Source organism: Microcaecilia unicolor, chromosome 7 (assembly GCF_901765095.1).
Source record: "Microcaecilia unicolor chromosome 7, aMicUni1.1, whole genome shotgun sequence".
Lineage (NCBI taxonomy): Eukaryota > Metazoa > Chordata > Amphibia > Gymnophiona > Siphonopidae > Microcaecilia > Microcaecilia unicolor.
Genome location: NC_044037.1, coordinates 118,418,297 through 118,436,237, shown reverse-complemented (window position 1 = coordinate 118,436,237; position 17,941 = coordinate 118,418,297). Strand labels below are relative to the sequence as shown.

The window sequence follows — 17,941 nt, the reverse complement described above, 5'->3', positions numbered from 1 at the left end:
CAAGGTTCCGCGTTAGGAGTTACGGATCAAGAAAGGGATCTGGGTGTCGTCGTCGATGATACGCTGAAACCTTCTGCTCAGTGTGCTGCTGCGGCTAGGAAAGCGAATAGAATGTTGGGTGTTATTAAGAAGGGTATGGAGTCCAGGTGTGCGGATGTTATAATGCCGTTGTATCGCTCCATGGTGCGACCGCACCTGGAGTATTGTGTTCAGTACTGGTCTCCGTATCTCAAAAAAGATATAGTAGAATTGGAAAAGGTACAGCGAAGGGCGACGAAAATGATAGTGGGGATGGGACGACTTTCCTATGAAGAGAGGCTGAGAAGGCTAGGGCTTTTCAGCTTGGAGAAGAGACGGCTGAGGGGAGATATGATAGAAGTGTATAAAATAATGAGTGGAATGGATCGGGTGGAGGTGAAGCGACTGTTCACGCTATCCAAAAATACTAGGACTAGAGGGCATGAGTTGAAGCTACAGTGTGGTAAATTTAAAACGAATCGGAGAAAATTTTTCTTCACCCAACGTGTAATTAGACTCTGGAATTCATTGCCGGAGAACGTGGTACGGGCGGTTAGCTTGACGGAGTTTAAAAAGGGGTTAGATAGATTCCTAAAGGACAAGTCCATAGACCGCTATTAAATGGACTGGAAAAATTCCTCATTTTTAGGTACAACTTGTCTGGAATGTTTTTACGTTTGGGGAGCGTGCCAGGTGCCCTTGACCTGGATTGGCCACTGTCGGTGACAGGATGCTGGGCTAGATGGACCTTTGGTCTTTCCCAGTATGGCACTACTTATGTACTTATGTACTTATAGTTAATGTCTATGCTCCAAATCAGTCCCAGGGGGAGTTTTTTTGAGACCCTTAGCGCTCATGTGACAAAATATGTGCAGGGGGAGTTGCTTTTGGGCGGAGATTTTAATGTGACAATGGAGGTCGATAATTCTATGGGGATGGCTGGCTATGCACATTGAGAACGGGATAAGTTACTACAGTTTTTGAATCAGTGGGGGCTGGTGGACGTTTGGAGGGCAATGCATGGGGATGAGCGGGATTATACTTGTTATTCGGCACCACATGACACTTACTCGAGAATTGATATGGATGGGGAGTGCAGGAATAGTTCTTCGGACAGAGTCCACAGAGATTCATACACACTCTTGGTCGGATCATGCCCCGATTACTATCACCTTGCGGGGCTTTCATGTGCCGGGGAGGGGGGGGGGGGAGAGTAGAAATTGGCGGTTCCCAGATGGATTATTGGATGATCCTATCCATGTTAAGCAAATTGAGGGGGAACTTAAGAGAATTTTTGCAATTTAATGATACACCAGAAACACGGCCAGAGATTCTGTGGGACAGTTTGAAAATGGTGATCCCTGGGAAGTTGATATCATTGCACTCACATATACACAAGGAATCCAGGGAGAAAGAAGCAGAGCTTAGGCAGACTGTTCAGCAGCTAGAAATGCTGGTTAAACAATAAGCTAGTGCTAGTCAACAAGAGGAGCTGCATAGAGCTAGAGTACAGTTACTAAATTTGGAGCTCTCTATTATTAAGGAACAAATGCAACGAACCCAACAGGAATATTATGAGCTTAATAATAAGGCTAGCAAACTTTTAGCGTATAAATTGAAGCAATTGGCGAGTCGCAATGCCATTGGCAAGGTTAGAGATGAGGAGGGGCAGAGCTGGGAGCACCTAGAGGATATCCAACGAATATTTGTAAAATACTATCAGATGCTGTATAAGCAGGAAGATCCTCTGGTGGGAGAGGCGGTGCAGCACCTTTTGGACAGGGTGGAGCTGCCAAAGCTAAGCAAGGCAGAGCAGTACCGGCTTTCTGCACCTATAGAGCTTGAGGAGGTGGTTACGGCCATTAAGGGTTTACCTGGAGGGAAAGCGCCGGGAGCAGATGGCTATAGCAATCGATTTTATAAATGTTATGGCACCTCTTCTGCTTAGAGTGTTTAATGCTATTCAATCAGATGCGGTTCTCCCCCGGTCTTGGAGGCTGGCCAGCATGGTTCTGCTTCTTAAGCCGCATAAAGATCCACAAAGCTGCAGTTCCTATCGGCCAATCTCCCTGTTAGGGGCAGACTATAAAATTCTAACCACAATCCTGTCGTGTCGGTTACAAGTAGTGTTACCCCGTCTGGTTCATGAGGACCAGGCGGGGTTCATAGCACACACAAACTTTTGATAAAACCAGGCGGGCACAATACTTACTGGACAGAATTGAGAAGACGGGGCACCCAGCGGTCTTTCTCTCGCTAGATGCGGAGAAAGCATTTGATAGAGTGCTGTGGTCATTTCTTTTTGAATTGTTGCGGAGAGTGGGTTTTAGTGGGCAGTTCTTTAGTTGGGTTACAGCTCTCTATCGACACCCCCTGTCACAACTGAGAATTAATGGTATTGACTCGGAGCCCTTTGAGTTGTTCAGGGGTACAAGACAGGGCTGTGCTCTTTCCCCCTTGCTTTTTGCGTTACCTATGGAACCTCTTGCGATTTTGATTCGAAATGACCCTGAGGTGCAAGGCATTAGAATAGGGAGACAAGAAACTAAACTCATGCTCTATGTGAATGATGTTCTGCTCACATTATCTCATCCTAGGACTTCCCTGCGGGCGGTGATGGAGATTCTTGAGAATTATGGGGTGGTTGCAGGCCTTAAGATTAATCTCCAAAAACTGGAGGTTAGGCCGATACAACTTCCAGAGGGGTTGCAGGAAGAGCTACAAGCCCTTTTTCCCTTCAAATGGTCCCATAAATACATTCGTTACTTGGGGGTTAATTTGACGCCGAATACTGGGGATTTGTTTCGGGAAAATTTTTCCCCTAAATTAAAGGAACTGTTTCAGGAGTTATAGAGATTGTGGGGGGGGGGGGGGGGGGGGCGGGTGCGGATGTCATGGATGGGTAGAATAGCGGCGGTGAAAATGACCATGCTCCCAAAGTTGCTCTATCTTTTCATGGCACTGCCGATCCCCATTCCCCATACTTTTTTCAATACACTAAACAAAAAAATGTTTGCTATCATCTGGCGCAAGAGACCACCCCAAATGAATCAAAGGATCCTATATCAGCATAGGAGGGATGGGGGAATGGGGGTGCCGAATTTTGAGCTATACTATAGAGTGGCCCTGTTCCAGATGCTGGCCACAGTGCCGAGAGGGCCGAATAAGCTACGGACTTATACAGCACAGTGGGGGTTGAAAGGGGTACCTATATGAGCAGTACTGTGGCTTCCTTTACTGCTGCTGAAGGGTTTGTTGTCAGACTTGTGTGGACAGATGGGGGTGGCTTTGGGAGAGTGGGCACGCTGTAGAGCCGCTTGGTTCCCGGGACGCAGGTATCATTTGACTACACCCATTGTGTATGCGACCGATTTTGACCCCGGTAGACTGGAGAAGGTGTATGGGCAATGGTCAGCTGCATCTCTACGACTGTTGGGCCAGATTTGGGAGGATGAGAAGTGCCACTCGTTCGACACTTTGAAAGATGAATTTGGGCTGGCAGACAGGGATAGATTTCATTATTTGCAGATTAGAGATTTTATACAACAGAAAGCAAGGGAGGAACTATCCCTGTCTGTAACTGAGCTAGAATTGGCAATGAGAGCTGGGGAGGGGAAGGGGGGGATCTCCTGGATTTATAGAGCTTTACTTCACGGGTCTCAGCCCCTTGAGAAATGTACACATAATTGGGAGACTTCACTTTCCACTTCTTATGAACCTGCTACATGGAGAACGATCTTTAAAAGATTACTGTCCTTCTCTGTGGCAACTCCCTTGGTGGAAAATGGGTATAAGATGCTACATCAATGGTATATGACCCCTAGCAGAGTGGCCCGCATTTTTAAAACAGGCGAGACGCAGTGTTGGTGTAAATGTGGGGCGGTAGGAACATTTTGGCATATCTGGTAGGAGTGCCCGGTGATATAGCAGTTCTGGCAGAGTCTGCAGGCCCGACTGCGGGGAGGGTTGGGTACTGAGATCACATTACACCCTGGCTTATGTTTGTTGAATATCCCGAAGGGGGGTGGCCGTGCTTCCCATCATTGCCTTCTGTCACATATAGTTACAGCAGCTAGAACATTAATTGCCAGAATGTGGAAGCAAACGACGACACCTACGGTGGATCAGGTGCTAGCGAAGGTAGATTATTGCTGCTTAATGGATAAACTTACAGCCTTAAGGCGAGGGGGAGGGGTGCGGTTTAGTAAAACATGGGCTCCGTATCTTGAATGGCGGGGTCTATCGGTGTAATAGGGGTAAGAAGGGGCATTTCTAAGGTAATGCAAGGTTTAGGGTACCTGGGTGGACTGGAGGGGGGAGGGGGGAAAAGGGTAATATTGCAGATGTATGTACTTGCTGAACATGCTGGTGTTGTATTCCGGGTTTCTGTGTTTTTTCTGAAAATGCTAATAAAAATAATTAAAATTTTTTTTTTTAAGTACACTAATATGGTTACAATATTACTTCATCTGAAATTTAAAATGGAATTCTTTTTTCTACCTTTAGCTGTCTGGCCATTTAATTTTTCTAATTGTGTTGGTCCCAGTCTCTGCTTAACGCTTTGCTATCTTTTTTAAAACTCTTTCCAAGGATCTCCTGTCCATTTCTCATTTTTCTCCTCCTATTTTCTTTCTGCCTTATTCTTTCTGCTTCTTTATCCACCCAGATTTCATTCATTCTTATTATCCAGACTTCAATTTCCTTTTCTTTACTGTGTCCACCTACTGCTTTCCATCTCTGTCTAACCCCAGCCCTCCAATTCCCCTTCCTCTTATTCTCCAGTTTTTCACTAATTCTTTCCTCTCACCCCAGCATCTCCTCTCTCTCTATCCCCTACCATTCAGTATCTTCTCCCTCCTCCATCACTATTGCCCTGTTTCTCTCCCCTCCCTTGCAGTATTGCTCCTGTCTTTCTCTCCTCCAATGCAGTAATGCCCAATTGCTTGCTCTCTCTCCCACTTCCCTTCCAGTATTACCCTATCTTATTCTCTCTCCCCCATCCAGCAGTTCCCCCATCTCCTATCCAGTATTGGCCCTGTTTCTGTCTTTATCTCTCTCTCCCTCCCTCATGTTGTATCAGATGATGGTTAGAGAGGAAAAACAAAAACAGAAAATCCCAAGTCTGAGCAGTTACAAGAAATGATTAGGTCAAGGTAACAGCCATACTGGTGAGTGCCATACTGGTGAGTGGATGTAGTAAAACAGCTACAAATCAAAGGAGGAGAATAAGTCAAGAACTTTGAGGCAAGACAGAGTTTACCAATGTGATGCTTAAAGTTCCCAAGAACAAGAAAAAGGAAAGATGATTCAAAGAATAGAGAAAGCTAGGAATCAAAACAAGAGAGGAAGAAGGGGTCTTATTAGGGGAATGACAGATGACAGAAACTTGAATTGCAAGCTCTCCGGGGATAGGAAAATATCTACTGTACCTGAATGTGACTTGCTTTGAGCTACCACCGAGAAAGATGTGTGCCAATTCCAAATCCCTTCCTACCCATAGTGAGTGGGCCTCAAATAAAGAGAATAAACAGGCTTTGGGTAGAAGAAGAGGTTGAAACTTGCAAAAGTAGTAGCCTAGCACCACCACCTCAACTGAGAATGTTATATGGGAGAAAACTTCATACATAAAGAAGCAACTGAAGCAGATTTTTCTGGGGAAAGTCAGGTCTTCATCAAAGGAAGAGACAGAAAGAATGAGATACATAGAGATAATGTAGGTAAGCTTACTGGAAATACAGTGGGCATTCTACAGTGAACAGAAGAAAGAAAGAAAAGAGACAAGAAAAGGAGGCAACAGAGATAAAGTTGGAGGGTTGACAGGTTGTCGGATGTTTTACAGCTGTTTCCCAAAGCGATGGTACCTTGTATTTTGGGCAATAGTGCAGCAGGTGTTAAATTACCTCATATTCTCCACTTTCCCCTACCTTTATTTCCCTAAATCATAAAGCAGGAAGGGATTGCTGTCTCCTTGAAAGAGTGTAAAACTGGGCATATTGTAGGTAATTGTATAAACTGTCTTTCACATGTATGTGACTATATACATGTGTGAAGGCCTCTTATAAAATATGAACTGACATAAAAGTAAATGCCATGACATGATGGCGCGCATTTTGCTGATAGGTGTGTACAGGGGCGGAGTTCACAGGAATGCATGTAGATTATAAAACACAATACTCTCCACAGGTACTTGAATAATCTAGGCGAAGATATTTACACCTGCTTGAGAGCAGGGGTGTCTGCAACTGCAACGTAGGAACAATTTCTGCTGCTTATGCTAGTATTTTTTAAAGACGTGTGAAGGTGTATTTTCAAAGCACTTAGACTTACAAAGTTCCATAGTAATTTATGAAACTTTGCAAGTCTAAGTGCTTTGAAAATGAGCCTCATAAGCACTGTACTACTCTTGAACCAGATGCCCTGTTTATGTGCAGCAGATATAGGACTACCACCAGAAGGAGAACTAATTGGTGCATTCAAGTGGGTAGAAATACTAAAATTATAACACATCCTGAAGCATTGACACCCTTACCACATCCAAGCCTTTAGGAGAGAGAAGGGAGATTATGTGATAGGAGCCCTGCAGCAACAATAAAACAGGTGTGTTTATGTTTATTAAAAGCTTGCTATACCACCTTTACTGAAGGACATATCAGAGAGGTTTACACAATAAAAGCAAAATTTTAGCATATAAAAGAGAAAAAAAATCCATTTAAAACAGAACAGTATCATACAACCTGATATAGCATGAAAGTGACCAAGAATTTTTTCGGGAAATTTGACTCTCAGAGACCAAACCAAAGACTACTGATCAAAAGCTAGTGTATATAGGCAAGTCTGTAGCAGAACCTTACATTAAAAAAAAAAAGAATTCTTTACTTAAGGAGACTGGAAGGGCATTTCACCATAAAGGGGGAAAGAACAAGCATTATTCATAAACTGATTGGACAGAATAAACAGGGACATGTGGGAGTAATCAGAGAAGACAGAGTGAACTTTTACCTGCTCCAATATCTGGGTCTGCTTGATAGATGTGCCATCTTCCTCCTCTTCAGAAGATGCTACCTGTTTCTCTGCTTCCTTTTTGCCTGGCTCTTCAACAGGCATGTCAAATAATTCACGGATTGTTTGCTTCGGGAAGGGAGACAAAAGGAATTATAGGAGTTATGCCTTGCCATCACATGCTTAACCTAGTTATTAACACACTGACTGTCACCCACCCACACACAGAGCCTAGATTCCTAAATCAGACAGAACATGCTGCTAAGATACAAGGAATAGCATGTAAATAGAAACAATGGCATCATTATGTCTGGAGATATCAGATCAGCCCAATGGATAGTGGTCCTCCATTTTCAGGTAAGGGATTCTGGATAGGTAGTACCATATCTGGCACCGAGTTAACCCAGTGCAGCCAACATTTTAAAAATGGTGACCACTGCAGGCGGAATATTAATAGGTTTTTATTTCACATTGAACTTATCAATCACTTTTACAAAACCACAAAGTGATGTAAACAAAACCTGTTTATACAGCCAAGTTCTAAAGCCATGGCAGACATGACAAAGATCACAGTTTATGTTTAAATTTGTTTATTGAAATTTATAATTACAAGTTACATACACTTGTAAAGAAACACAGAAAGAAACAATTTTTATAAAAATAGTACGAGGTAAACATTACTATCATAACTGATAGATAATTATCATTCTTCCTTAGTCCTCAATACAGAAAGGGGGGGGGGGGGTAGAAAACAAAAGGAGAAACTTTTAACCACAATAACTTGAATAAATCGGCTTAACCTGTCCCACATATTATTCTTTTAGTTGATATTAGATGTTTCCTTAGAATGGTTGTTTAGTTTTTTCATCTCCAAAAATGTTCGCAGATGAGAGGGATCATAAAAGATGTATTTATTCCCTTGAAAGTTAATCCTGCATTTGCAGGGATAAGCCAACATGAATGTTGCCCCCAAAGCTCTAGTATCATCTCTTAAATCCAGAAATTGTTTCCTTCTTTCCTGAGTTACTTTCGCAACATCTGGATAAATCCATATTTTCTGACCATGAAACAATTTAGAGGAATTTTTGAAAAAATTTCAAGACCTGATTCAAATCCTGTTCAAACACAAACTGAGCTAATAAAGTCCCTCAATTAATTATTTCCAAATTTGAATCTTCAAGAAATGCAGTCAAATTATGGGGTTCTTGAGCATTTCCTTGCACTTTCACTATTCCAACATCCAGACCTCTTTTGGAAGGTAAGTAATAAGTCTTATTACACGGAGGCATATTTGAAGAAGGGATCTGTAATATTTCCTGGAGATACATTTTAAACAACTCATTCGCTTTAATCATAGGTGAAATAGGAAAGTTCAAGAACCTTAAATTTAAACGTCTATTATGATTTTCCATTAGTTCAATTTTTCGGTGAATTACTTGTTTGTCTTTCATCAGGGCTTCAACTGAAGATTTTAAATTATTTACCACCACTTGTGTTTGTTGAGCTTGATTAATTGAGTCATTTTTAACTTTCTCCAACGAAACATCAAATTTTTCTAATTTACTCACGATTGTAGCAAATTCACTCGTGGATTTAGTCACAGCTGCCGTCAAATCTTGAACAGCTTTCCAAACGGCCGTTAAAGTCACCTCTCCTTGGATCTCCCAGGATATTAATTCCTCCCCGCTTAGGTTCCGAGGTAACTTGCCGACCGACGCCCTGCTTGCAGCGCCTTCCGCATCAGGCAGGGTTTCCTCACCTTGGACCTTGGCAGGGCAAGGAGGAGGAATCAACTTCGGCGGCGTGAGAGAAACCTCCAGTCCCAGAAGCTCCAACGCTCCTTCATCGGAGCTTAACATCGGACTCGCCAATCCGGACTCCTGTGGGAAATTCTGCATGAAGCAATCGAGAGTCTGCTGAGTTGGGGTCGACATTGTTGCCTTCGGCAATTGGCTCTTCGTCGCTCCCTTCCGCTTTGTGTGTGGCATATTGCAACGAAGAAAAATTCCCAGCGCTCACGATCTTCTCCCAGCAACGTTCAGGTCGCCATCTTCAAGATCACAGTTTAACCTGGGCATGGGGCAATGACTGAGAAAGCTCTGTGTCTGATTTATACTAGTCTGGCTAAAATGGTGAGCTTGAAAATATATGACTATACAAAGATATTTTGCTGCACAAATGTTTTGGTCTCTCATCTAGCTTACTTCTGAACACCATCAAGAGCAGAATGATTTGGTTGTAGTATTTTATGGGTAGACACCGTAGGGCTGGAGACCTGGGAATAATGTGTTCTCTGTAATCCACACTGGTCACCAACCTTGCTACTGAATTCTGCACTTCCTGGGGCCTCTTCAACCTTTTATTATGCATTTCAACATAAAGCACATTACAATATTCAAACAAAGGCATTACTTAAGTATGTACCAATGTAGCTAACTACCTTTGGTGGAACAGGTGGCAAGCTGTTTAAGGGTTCAGAGACGGAATGGTGGAAAATCAAATTTTCTTAAATACACTACTGAAAAGTCTTCTTCATATTTATTAAGGTTTGGGTTGATAGAGAGTAGAACATTTTCTAACATTAAGCAACTGGGGCAACTCTACACTAAGAGCAACTTTGAGTTATTACTGAGCCCTTAAGCCAAGCCCCCTCCCTACCCATCTTCAAATCTTTGCTCAAACCCCACCTCTTCAATGTTGCTTTTGGCACCTAACCTTTATACCTTTCAGGAAATCTAGACTGCCCCTATTTGACTGACTGTACATTTGTCCTTTAGATTGTAAGCTCCTTGAGCAGGGACTGTCCTTCTATGTTAAATTGTACAGTGCTGCGTAACTCTAGTAGCGCTTTAGAAATGTCAAGTAGTAGTAGTAGTAGTTATTTGGTTTAAGTCTGTTCTACTGAAACCAGGTAGCTATAACTAACAGGCAGCAATACACTTTCTAAACTATGTCTACAAACTTTTCCCCAAATAACAAAAAAAACACAGGTCATCTTCAAATTCATGAAACTCAGCTCAAGGTATTATGTTTCCTAAAGTCACATAATGATTTTAGATAGCTATTAAACAATATTGTGAGAAGACCAAGCCTTGGGGAACTCTACAAGACTCAGTCCAAAGATCATTAGTAAACTGGCCTAAGACCATCCTCTTCTCAAGAAAAGAGCTAAGCTGTGTCTAAACAGCACCACTTAGAACCAACTCTTCTACGTAGTGCAAAAGAATAGACTGGATGACTGTAACGAAGGCTGCTGACATATCAAGATAGATAAGGCCAGCAGTACCTCTTACCAAATTCACAAGTAAAGCTCACAGGACAACTAATACAGCCTTAGCACTCCTGTTAGGCCAAAAACCAAACTGGAGGTAATTGAGAAAATTATCACCCAAAGTGAAGTTATTCACCTGTAGCAGGTATTCTCAGAAAACAGCAGGACACAGATTACCAAATCCCTCCCACCTCCCCTAGGAATTCCAATTTTCTATGGTTTTTAATCCAACTGTGGCCCAGATGCATCAACCAAACGTAAAAAAATCTAAAACGTAAAAGTCCTTGACGAATTTAAAAAAACGAAGAACGCACCAAAAAAACCAAGCCGCACATGTTCGGTGTGGTATTGTAAAGTACAATGCATCAAACTGGTGTAATCCCTATCGTTAATCGGCCCTTAAAGCATGCGCAGAGCAGCCAAGCGTTATACTGGTTGCAAGGCGCTCGTCAGGAGCGTCCTGTATGGACGGCCTTGCCCCCCCCCCCCGCCTGAGGTCACCGCTGCTCCCAGCTTCCCCCTGTATTAAATAAAAAATCAAAAGTTTAGCAGCCCCGGCCCCCTCCCGTCCTCTCTCTTTCTCCTTCTCCCACAGCTCCGCCTCCCACCATCCTCCGCCCCTGTGCCCCGCCTCCCTGAGGTCATCGCCGCCGCTCCCCCCCTCCGCCTTACCGGGCCTACGCAGTGCTTCTCACCTCTGTGTGAAGGCGCTACACGGGCAAGAAGAACATCTGATTGCCGCGAGTCTCCTTCCCTGACCTGGCCTCGTCCCCATCTGACATAAGTAACCTACTCCCTCAATTGGCTGGAAAGGAACACCGTATCAGTTGGTGCTGGCACTGATGCCCAATAAGAACCAGCAGCAAACGCCTGACAGACAGGTGTATAATTATGGTACAGCCAGAGACCCCCCCCCCACTGGAATGGTGGCGGGCCCAGTCATAGAGCTCAGGCCATTACAGACCTTGGCCGAGTCAGAAATCTGATGGCTGACATAACTGGGAGCTTACTGGAAAAGTATGGCCTAGTTTGTAGCCCGGATTGAGGCCTAAAAGTTAGGTCAATAGATATGGAAACAAAATGGAGGATTTCAGCACAAAATGGAAGCCCGTATCTGTTACAAAGTGGAATTTTCTCTAATGTAAGTTAGAAAAACAAGTTGAGAAATGAGTGAGTCATGCCAGGTGCATAGAAAATAGGGAACTAGCTGTCCAAGAGAGGAGGGAGACTTTCCTGTGAGCAGGATTGTGGTCAGCTATGGTGTGAGAAAGGAAAGGCGTAGCAAGATAGAAGCTACTCATTAGCATGAGCCAATCAGTGACAACCATGACATTAGCATAGATCCAATCAGGTATATCTACTGTCATATTATCCATATCCTGAGGGCACCTATAAAAATCAGGGTTTTTCCTGGTTTAAGTTAGAGAGAAAAGGGTTGGCATTCTCTCTCCAAGGGAAACCAATGTGTCCAGCAGAATTGACAAATTACCTAATTGCTTTCCCTTGTAAAACCTCTAATTGGTAGGAGAAATTATAAAAGATTAGGAACTAATTAACACCTGTTTGCAGTTTATTATATTCCTATAATTAATTGATTGTATGTGCCTGTTGTCAATCACTGATTTGACTTGTATCTTGGTAAATAAACTCCTCATTCCAAATTATGATTTGTGGGCTTCACTTAATGATGAAAGGCTGTAAGTATAAATGCTTTTGCTGTATCAGGCTATCATTCGCTGCATTGTATAACCTGTAGCCTAAATCCAGTTTGTCATAAGGCTGGTATCTATTCCTTGTCAGTGCTGAGAGGCGGACTAATGCGGGTCCCTTAGACCTAACGTCTCTCTCAGTGGCATTTCCTTTTAGAACTTCACAACTCCTTGATTACCCCAGTACTAATGCTATTTAGAGATGGAGTCAGATTTAAGGTCACTCCAGCCTCAATTCAAAACACAAGACATGGGTCTTCAGGAAGGGCTAGAGTATGACCACAGTCAGTACTGACACCCTCTATGCCTCTGCGTTGCACCAGTCCAGGAAGCACCCAAGATCCTCTTGTATCATGACCTGGAGACACTCCTCAAGGGCAGGCATCGGTAAAGGTGGGGCCAATGCCAGTGAAAAGACAGACTGTGAAGATATCGGAGCTGAACCAGAGGTGGGATCCCGGCTTTGGGGAGACTGGTGTCATTTTTCAAAATAGTGGCACCTGGGGGAGCATCCAAGAGTCCAACTGAATAAAAGATTAAGAGACTAGCTCCGTGAGCACTCTGCTAAAGCTCTATTTTCGCTCTTTCCACTCTTAAAACTGTCTCTCTGGCAACTGGAAGATGCCACAACCCAAAACCAGTACAACTGACGCTGCCTTTAAGATTAATACTGGGTAAAATGGTAGCACCTGACCCCTAATGGTATGTTAAATAGGCTGCTAGAGGTCAAGTGCCATAATTTTGAAAGATGGTGACACCAGAGGCAGGAGCAGATGGGTATCACTCCTGCCTTCAGAAGTTGGGGGAGTGAGTTGAGAAAACTATATGGAGCATGACATATTGGACTTGGTGGGGGGACAGATGTTTAAAGAATGCCAAGGAAGATGCTGAATTGGGAGGGGGAAATAGGGATAAGGGGAGGGAGCGAGACAGAGATGCTGGACCTAGTCAGGGATAAGAGGTGAGAGGAAGGAGAGAAAGATACTGGACCTTCTTGGATGGTGTAGAGAGGAACATAGTAAAATTATGTATCATACCTGATAATTTTCTTTCCATTAATCATAGCCGATCAATCCATAGACTGGTGGGTTGTGTCCATCTACCAGCAGGTGGAGATAGAGAGCAATCCTTTTGCCTCTCTATATGTGGTCATGTGCTGCCGGAAACTCCTCAGTATGTCGATATCAAAGCTCCATCCGCAGGACTCAGCACTTAGAGAATTACACCCAAAAAAGGGATACTCTGCCCAGCTCACCACCGCCGAAACGGGGGAGGGGAATCAACCCAGCTCATCCCCACACAAGTGGGGGAGGGGAATCCGTCCAGCTCAACCCCGCGGAGCGGGGGAGGGACACCACACCCGCCGATGCGGGGGGATCTGGCTTATCCTGCAACCGCGGGAGGAGCTGACTGACCCTAACACCGCCGAAGCGGGAGGGGTACAAAGCTGCCCTACAGCCGCACGAAGCAGGAGGGAGCGCCGACAGAATTTAGGTCTCAAACCAGCCCTGTAAAACGGAGGGGGAGGAATGCAGCAGCTCACTGTAACACAAACTCGTCTCAACTCTTGAAGAATCCAATTGAAAAAACTTGAACACGAAGTCCTCCTGAACAGGAACTGAAGACTAAACTTGAACCTGAAATGCAACCAGAATATAAACAATACAGATATCTGGGAGGGGCTATGGCTTGATCGGCTATGATTAATGGAAAGAAAATGATCAGGTATGATACATAATTTTACCTTCCATATCATCATGCCGATCAATCCATAGACTGGTGGGATGTACCGAAGCAGTACTCACCAAGGGCGGGACATAGAAATCCCTGACCGCAACACTGAAGCTCCAAACCGGGCCTCCGCCCGAGCAGCCACGGTCAAGCGGTAATGTCTGGAGAAGGTATGAGCCGATGCACAAGTTGCCGCCCTACAAATCTCTTCCAAGGAGACGGACCCGGCCTCTGCCATCGAGGCCGCCTGTGCTCTAGTGGAGTGAGCCTTCAGCTGGATAGGCGGCACCTTCCCTGCGGCCACATAAGCCGCTGCAATGGTTTCCTTGACCCATCGTGCCACTGTAGGCTTGGCAGCCTGCAGACTCTTACGAGGACCTGCGAACAGCACAAACAGATGATCCGACTTCCGGAATCATTGGTCACTTCCAAGTATCTGATGATGACTTGTCTCACATCTAGATATTTGAGAGCAGAGTACTCCTCTGGGTAGTCCTCCCTACGAAAGGATGGGTAGACAGAGCTGCTGATTCACATGGAAGCGAGAAACAATCTTGGGCAGGAAGGACGGCACTGTGCGAATAGACACTCCTGCCTCAGTGAACTGCAGAAAGGGCTCCCGACATGATAGCGCCTGGAGCTCGGAAACTCTTCTGGCTGAAGTGATAGCCACCAAAGAGACTGCTTTCAACGTCAGGTCTTTCAGAGATGCCCTCGACAAGGGTTCACAAGGCGGCTTCTGCAAGGCTCTTAGCACCAGATTGAGATTCCACGCAGGCACCACTGAGTGCAGAGGAGGGCGCAGGTAATTAACTCCCTTGAGAAAGCGTACCACATCTGGCTGTGAGGCCAGGGAAGCACCCTTCAGGTGACCCCTGAAGCAAGCAAGAGCCGCTACCTGGACCTTAAGGGAACTGAGCGACAGGCCTTTTTCCAGACCTTCTTGCAGGAACGCCAATACTGAAGAAATTGGAGCAGTGAAGGGACAAAGAGAGCCTGCCTCACACCACGATGCAAAGATACGCCAAACCCTGGCGTAAGTAGTAGAAGTAGAGCGCTTCCTCGCTCTCAGCATAGTGGCAATGACCTTGTCTGAGAAGCCCTTCTTCCTCAGACGCTGCCGCTCAATAGCCAGGCCGAAAGACCAAAGGGGGAGGGATCCTCCATCACCACGGGACCCTGATGCAACAGGCCCCGCTCCGCTGGCACCTGGAGAGGGCCGTCCACTGAGAGCCTGATCAAGTCCGCATACCAGGGACGTCTGGGCCAATCTGGACTCACCAGGATTATCTGGCCCGGATGCTTTGCCACCCGGCCTAGCACCCTGCTCAACATGGGCCAAGGCGGGAACACATAGAGAAGCTCCTGTGTCGGCCACTGTTGGAGAAGAGCATCTACTCCCAGAGATCGAGGGTCCCGTCCTCTGCTGAAAAAGCGCGGCACTTGGCAATTGGCTGATGACGCCATCAGATCTAGGCTCGGCTGGCCCCAGCGCTTCGTGATGTCCAAGAAGGCCTGAGCAGTATTCATGACTCCCGCAATGTGGGCCGCTGACAGCTGTTCCAGGTTTGCTTCCGCCCACAGGCATAGCTTCATGGCCTCCTTGGCTAGAGGGGCGCTCATGGTACCTCCCTGGCGATTGACATAGGCCACAGCCGTGGCATCGTCCGACCGGACCCGTACTGGCTTCAGCGCCAGGACCGGGAGAAACTCCAAAGGCGCCAACCGAATGGCTCTGAGTTCCAGGAGGTTGATAGACCACTTTGCCTCTGCAGGGGACCAGAGCCCCTGCGCTGTCCTTCCCAAGTAGTGGGCTCCCCAACCCGTCAAAGAGGCGTCCATGACGACAACCCACTCCGGGGTCATAAGAGGCATTCCTGCGGACAGCTTGTCTGGCCTCAGCCACCAGCTCAGCGCCTTGCGCACCGCGGGATCCAAGGGAAGGCGCACAGCGTAATCCTCCAAAGTTGGAGTCCATCGCTGCAGCAGAGAGAGCTGTATAGGTCTCATATGGGCCCTGGCCCAGGGCACTACTTCCATCGTGGCCGTCATAGAGCCCAACAGCTGCACATAGTCCCAAGCCCGAAGAGGAGAGGCTACTAGGAACTTGTCCACCTGAGCCTGAAGCTTGACAATCCGATTGTCTGGCAGGAACACTCTGCCCACTTGGGAGTCGAATCGAACGCCCAGATATTCCAGGGACTGAGTCGGGCGCAGCTGGCTTTTCTCCCAGTTGATGATCCACCCCAGGGAGCTCAAAAGAGCAATCACCCGGTCTGAAGCTCTGCCGCACTCTGCATAAGAGGGGGCTCGGATCAACCAGTCGTCCAGATAAGGATGGACTTGTACTCCTTTCTTACGAAGGAAGGCCGCGATGACCACCATTACTTTGGAGAAGGTCCGCGGAGCAGTAGCCAACCCGAACGGGAGGGCTCTGAACTGGAAGTGTCGGCTCAGAACTGCAAAACGCAGAAAGCGTTGATGAGGAGGACAGATGAGAATATGCAAGTAATCTTCCTTGATGTCCAAGGACGCCAGGAACTCCCCTGCCTGCACTGCCGCTATAACAGAGCGGAGAGTCTCCATCCGGAAGTGCCGAACTTACAAGGCCCGATTGACCCCTTTGAGGTCGAGGATAGGCCGCACAGAACCTCCTTTCTTGGGTACCTCAAAGTAAATGGAGTAACGTCCCTTGCCAAGCTGATCTTCTGGCACCGGAACGACCGCACCCAGGCAGATCAGATTGTCCAAGGTCTGCTGCACTGCCACAGCTTTGACCGGAGACTTGCAGGGAGAGTGCACAAACCCGTCTCTTAAGGGTCGGCAGAACTCTAGCTTGTAGCTGTCTCTGATGACTTCCAGCACCCAAGCGACTGAAGTTACCCTGGTCCACTCGCCCAGAAACGAGGATAGGCGTCCTCCAATCTGCTCTGGGCCATGGACCAGCGCCCCGTCATTGGGTACGAGACACTGGGGGAGGACCGGAGGGGGCACCTCCGGGACGGCGGTCTCTGCAAAAGGAATGCTGGTTGGGGGAGAAGTTCCTATGAAGGAAAAGGGGGCACAGGAGCCCGACTTGCCCGGGCGATACCGACAGGCTTCCTGAAACCGTCCTTTGGAGGAACCGGGGCGGGCACCACTGGCCCGAGCCCTGACCTCCGGTAACCTCTTGCCCTTAGACATGCCGAGATCGGTCACAACCTTGTCCAGCTCGACCCCAAAAAGCAGCTTGCCTTTAAAAGGCAACTTAGCCAGGCGAGACTTAGAGGCGTGGTCAACAGACCAATGCTTTAGCCAAAGCCACCGCCGTGCAGAGACTGTCTGAGCCATACCTTTAGCCGAGGCTCTCAAGACATCATACAGCAAGTCTGCCAAGTAGGCCAAGCCCGATTCCAGGGCTGGCCAATCAGCCCTCAAGGAAGGATCCAAGGGGGAAGCCCGCTGCACCAGCGTCAGGCACGCCCTGGCCACATAGGAGCCGCAAACCGAGGCCTGCAAACTTAAAGCAGCCGCCTCGGACGACTTTAAAGCCGCCTCCAATCTCCTGTCTTGGGCGTCCTTTAGGGCCGTACCACCTTCCACCGGCAACGCCGTTTTCTTAGTCACCGCAGTGATTAAAGAATCCACGGTAGGCCCAAGAAAGGCCTCCCGTTCACCTTCAGGCAGAGGATAGAGGCGGGACAAAGCCCTAGCCACTTTAAGGCTCGCTTCTGGGAAATCCCAATGAGCCGAAATCAAGGTGTGCATGGCTTCATGCACGTGGAAGGTTCTGGGCGGGCGCTTCGTCCCCAGCATAATGGCAGAGCCAACAGAGGCTGAGGGAGAGACGTCCTCCGGAGAGGAAATCTTCAAAATGCTCATGGCCTGCACTAACAGGTTGGGCAAATCCTCTGAGCGAAAGATCCGTGCTGCAGAGGGGTCATCCGCTCCATCCGAGCGGGAATCCGTCTCCTCCAAAGAATCCCCAAAGGACTGTTGGGAGAACTCAGATACACTGCCCTCATCTACATCAGAGGAGACAGAGTCCTCTAGGGCCTGGAAGTCCACCCGAGGGCGTTTGCTTCCGGAGGCCTCAACCCCTTGATCAGAGGGGGGAGCCGGGGCAGCGTTTAGCATAAGAAAAGCCTGATGCAGCAGCAAAATGAACTCAGGGGAGAACCCCCTAGACTGTGCACTTCTGCCGCACCCTCAACCGGCGCTCGCAAGAGCGGGG

At 46.9% G+C, this 17,941-nt stretch overlaps 1 protein-coding gene across 1 annotated transcript in view; it reads right to left on the bottom strand.

Moving 5' to 3' along the window:
• SRCAP (Snf2 related CREBBP activator protein) overlaps positions 1 to 17,941 on the bottom strand; it is a gene marked incomplete at its 5' end in the record, with an annotated part of 948,600 nt that overhangs the window by 109,500 nt on the left and 821,159 nt on the right. The window contains one exon of the mRNA XM_030210811.1: positions 7,018 to 7,146. Within this exon, the coding sequence (XP_030066671.1) occupies positions 7,018 to 7,146 (129 nt within the window). The remainder of the gene's footprint in view (positions 1 to 7,017; positions 7,147 to 17,941) is intronic.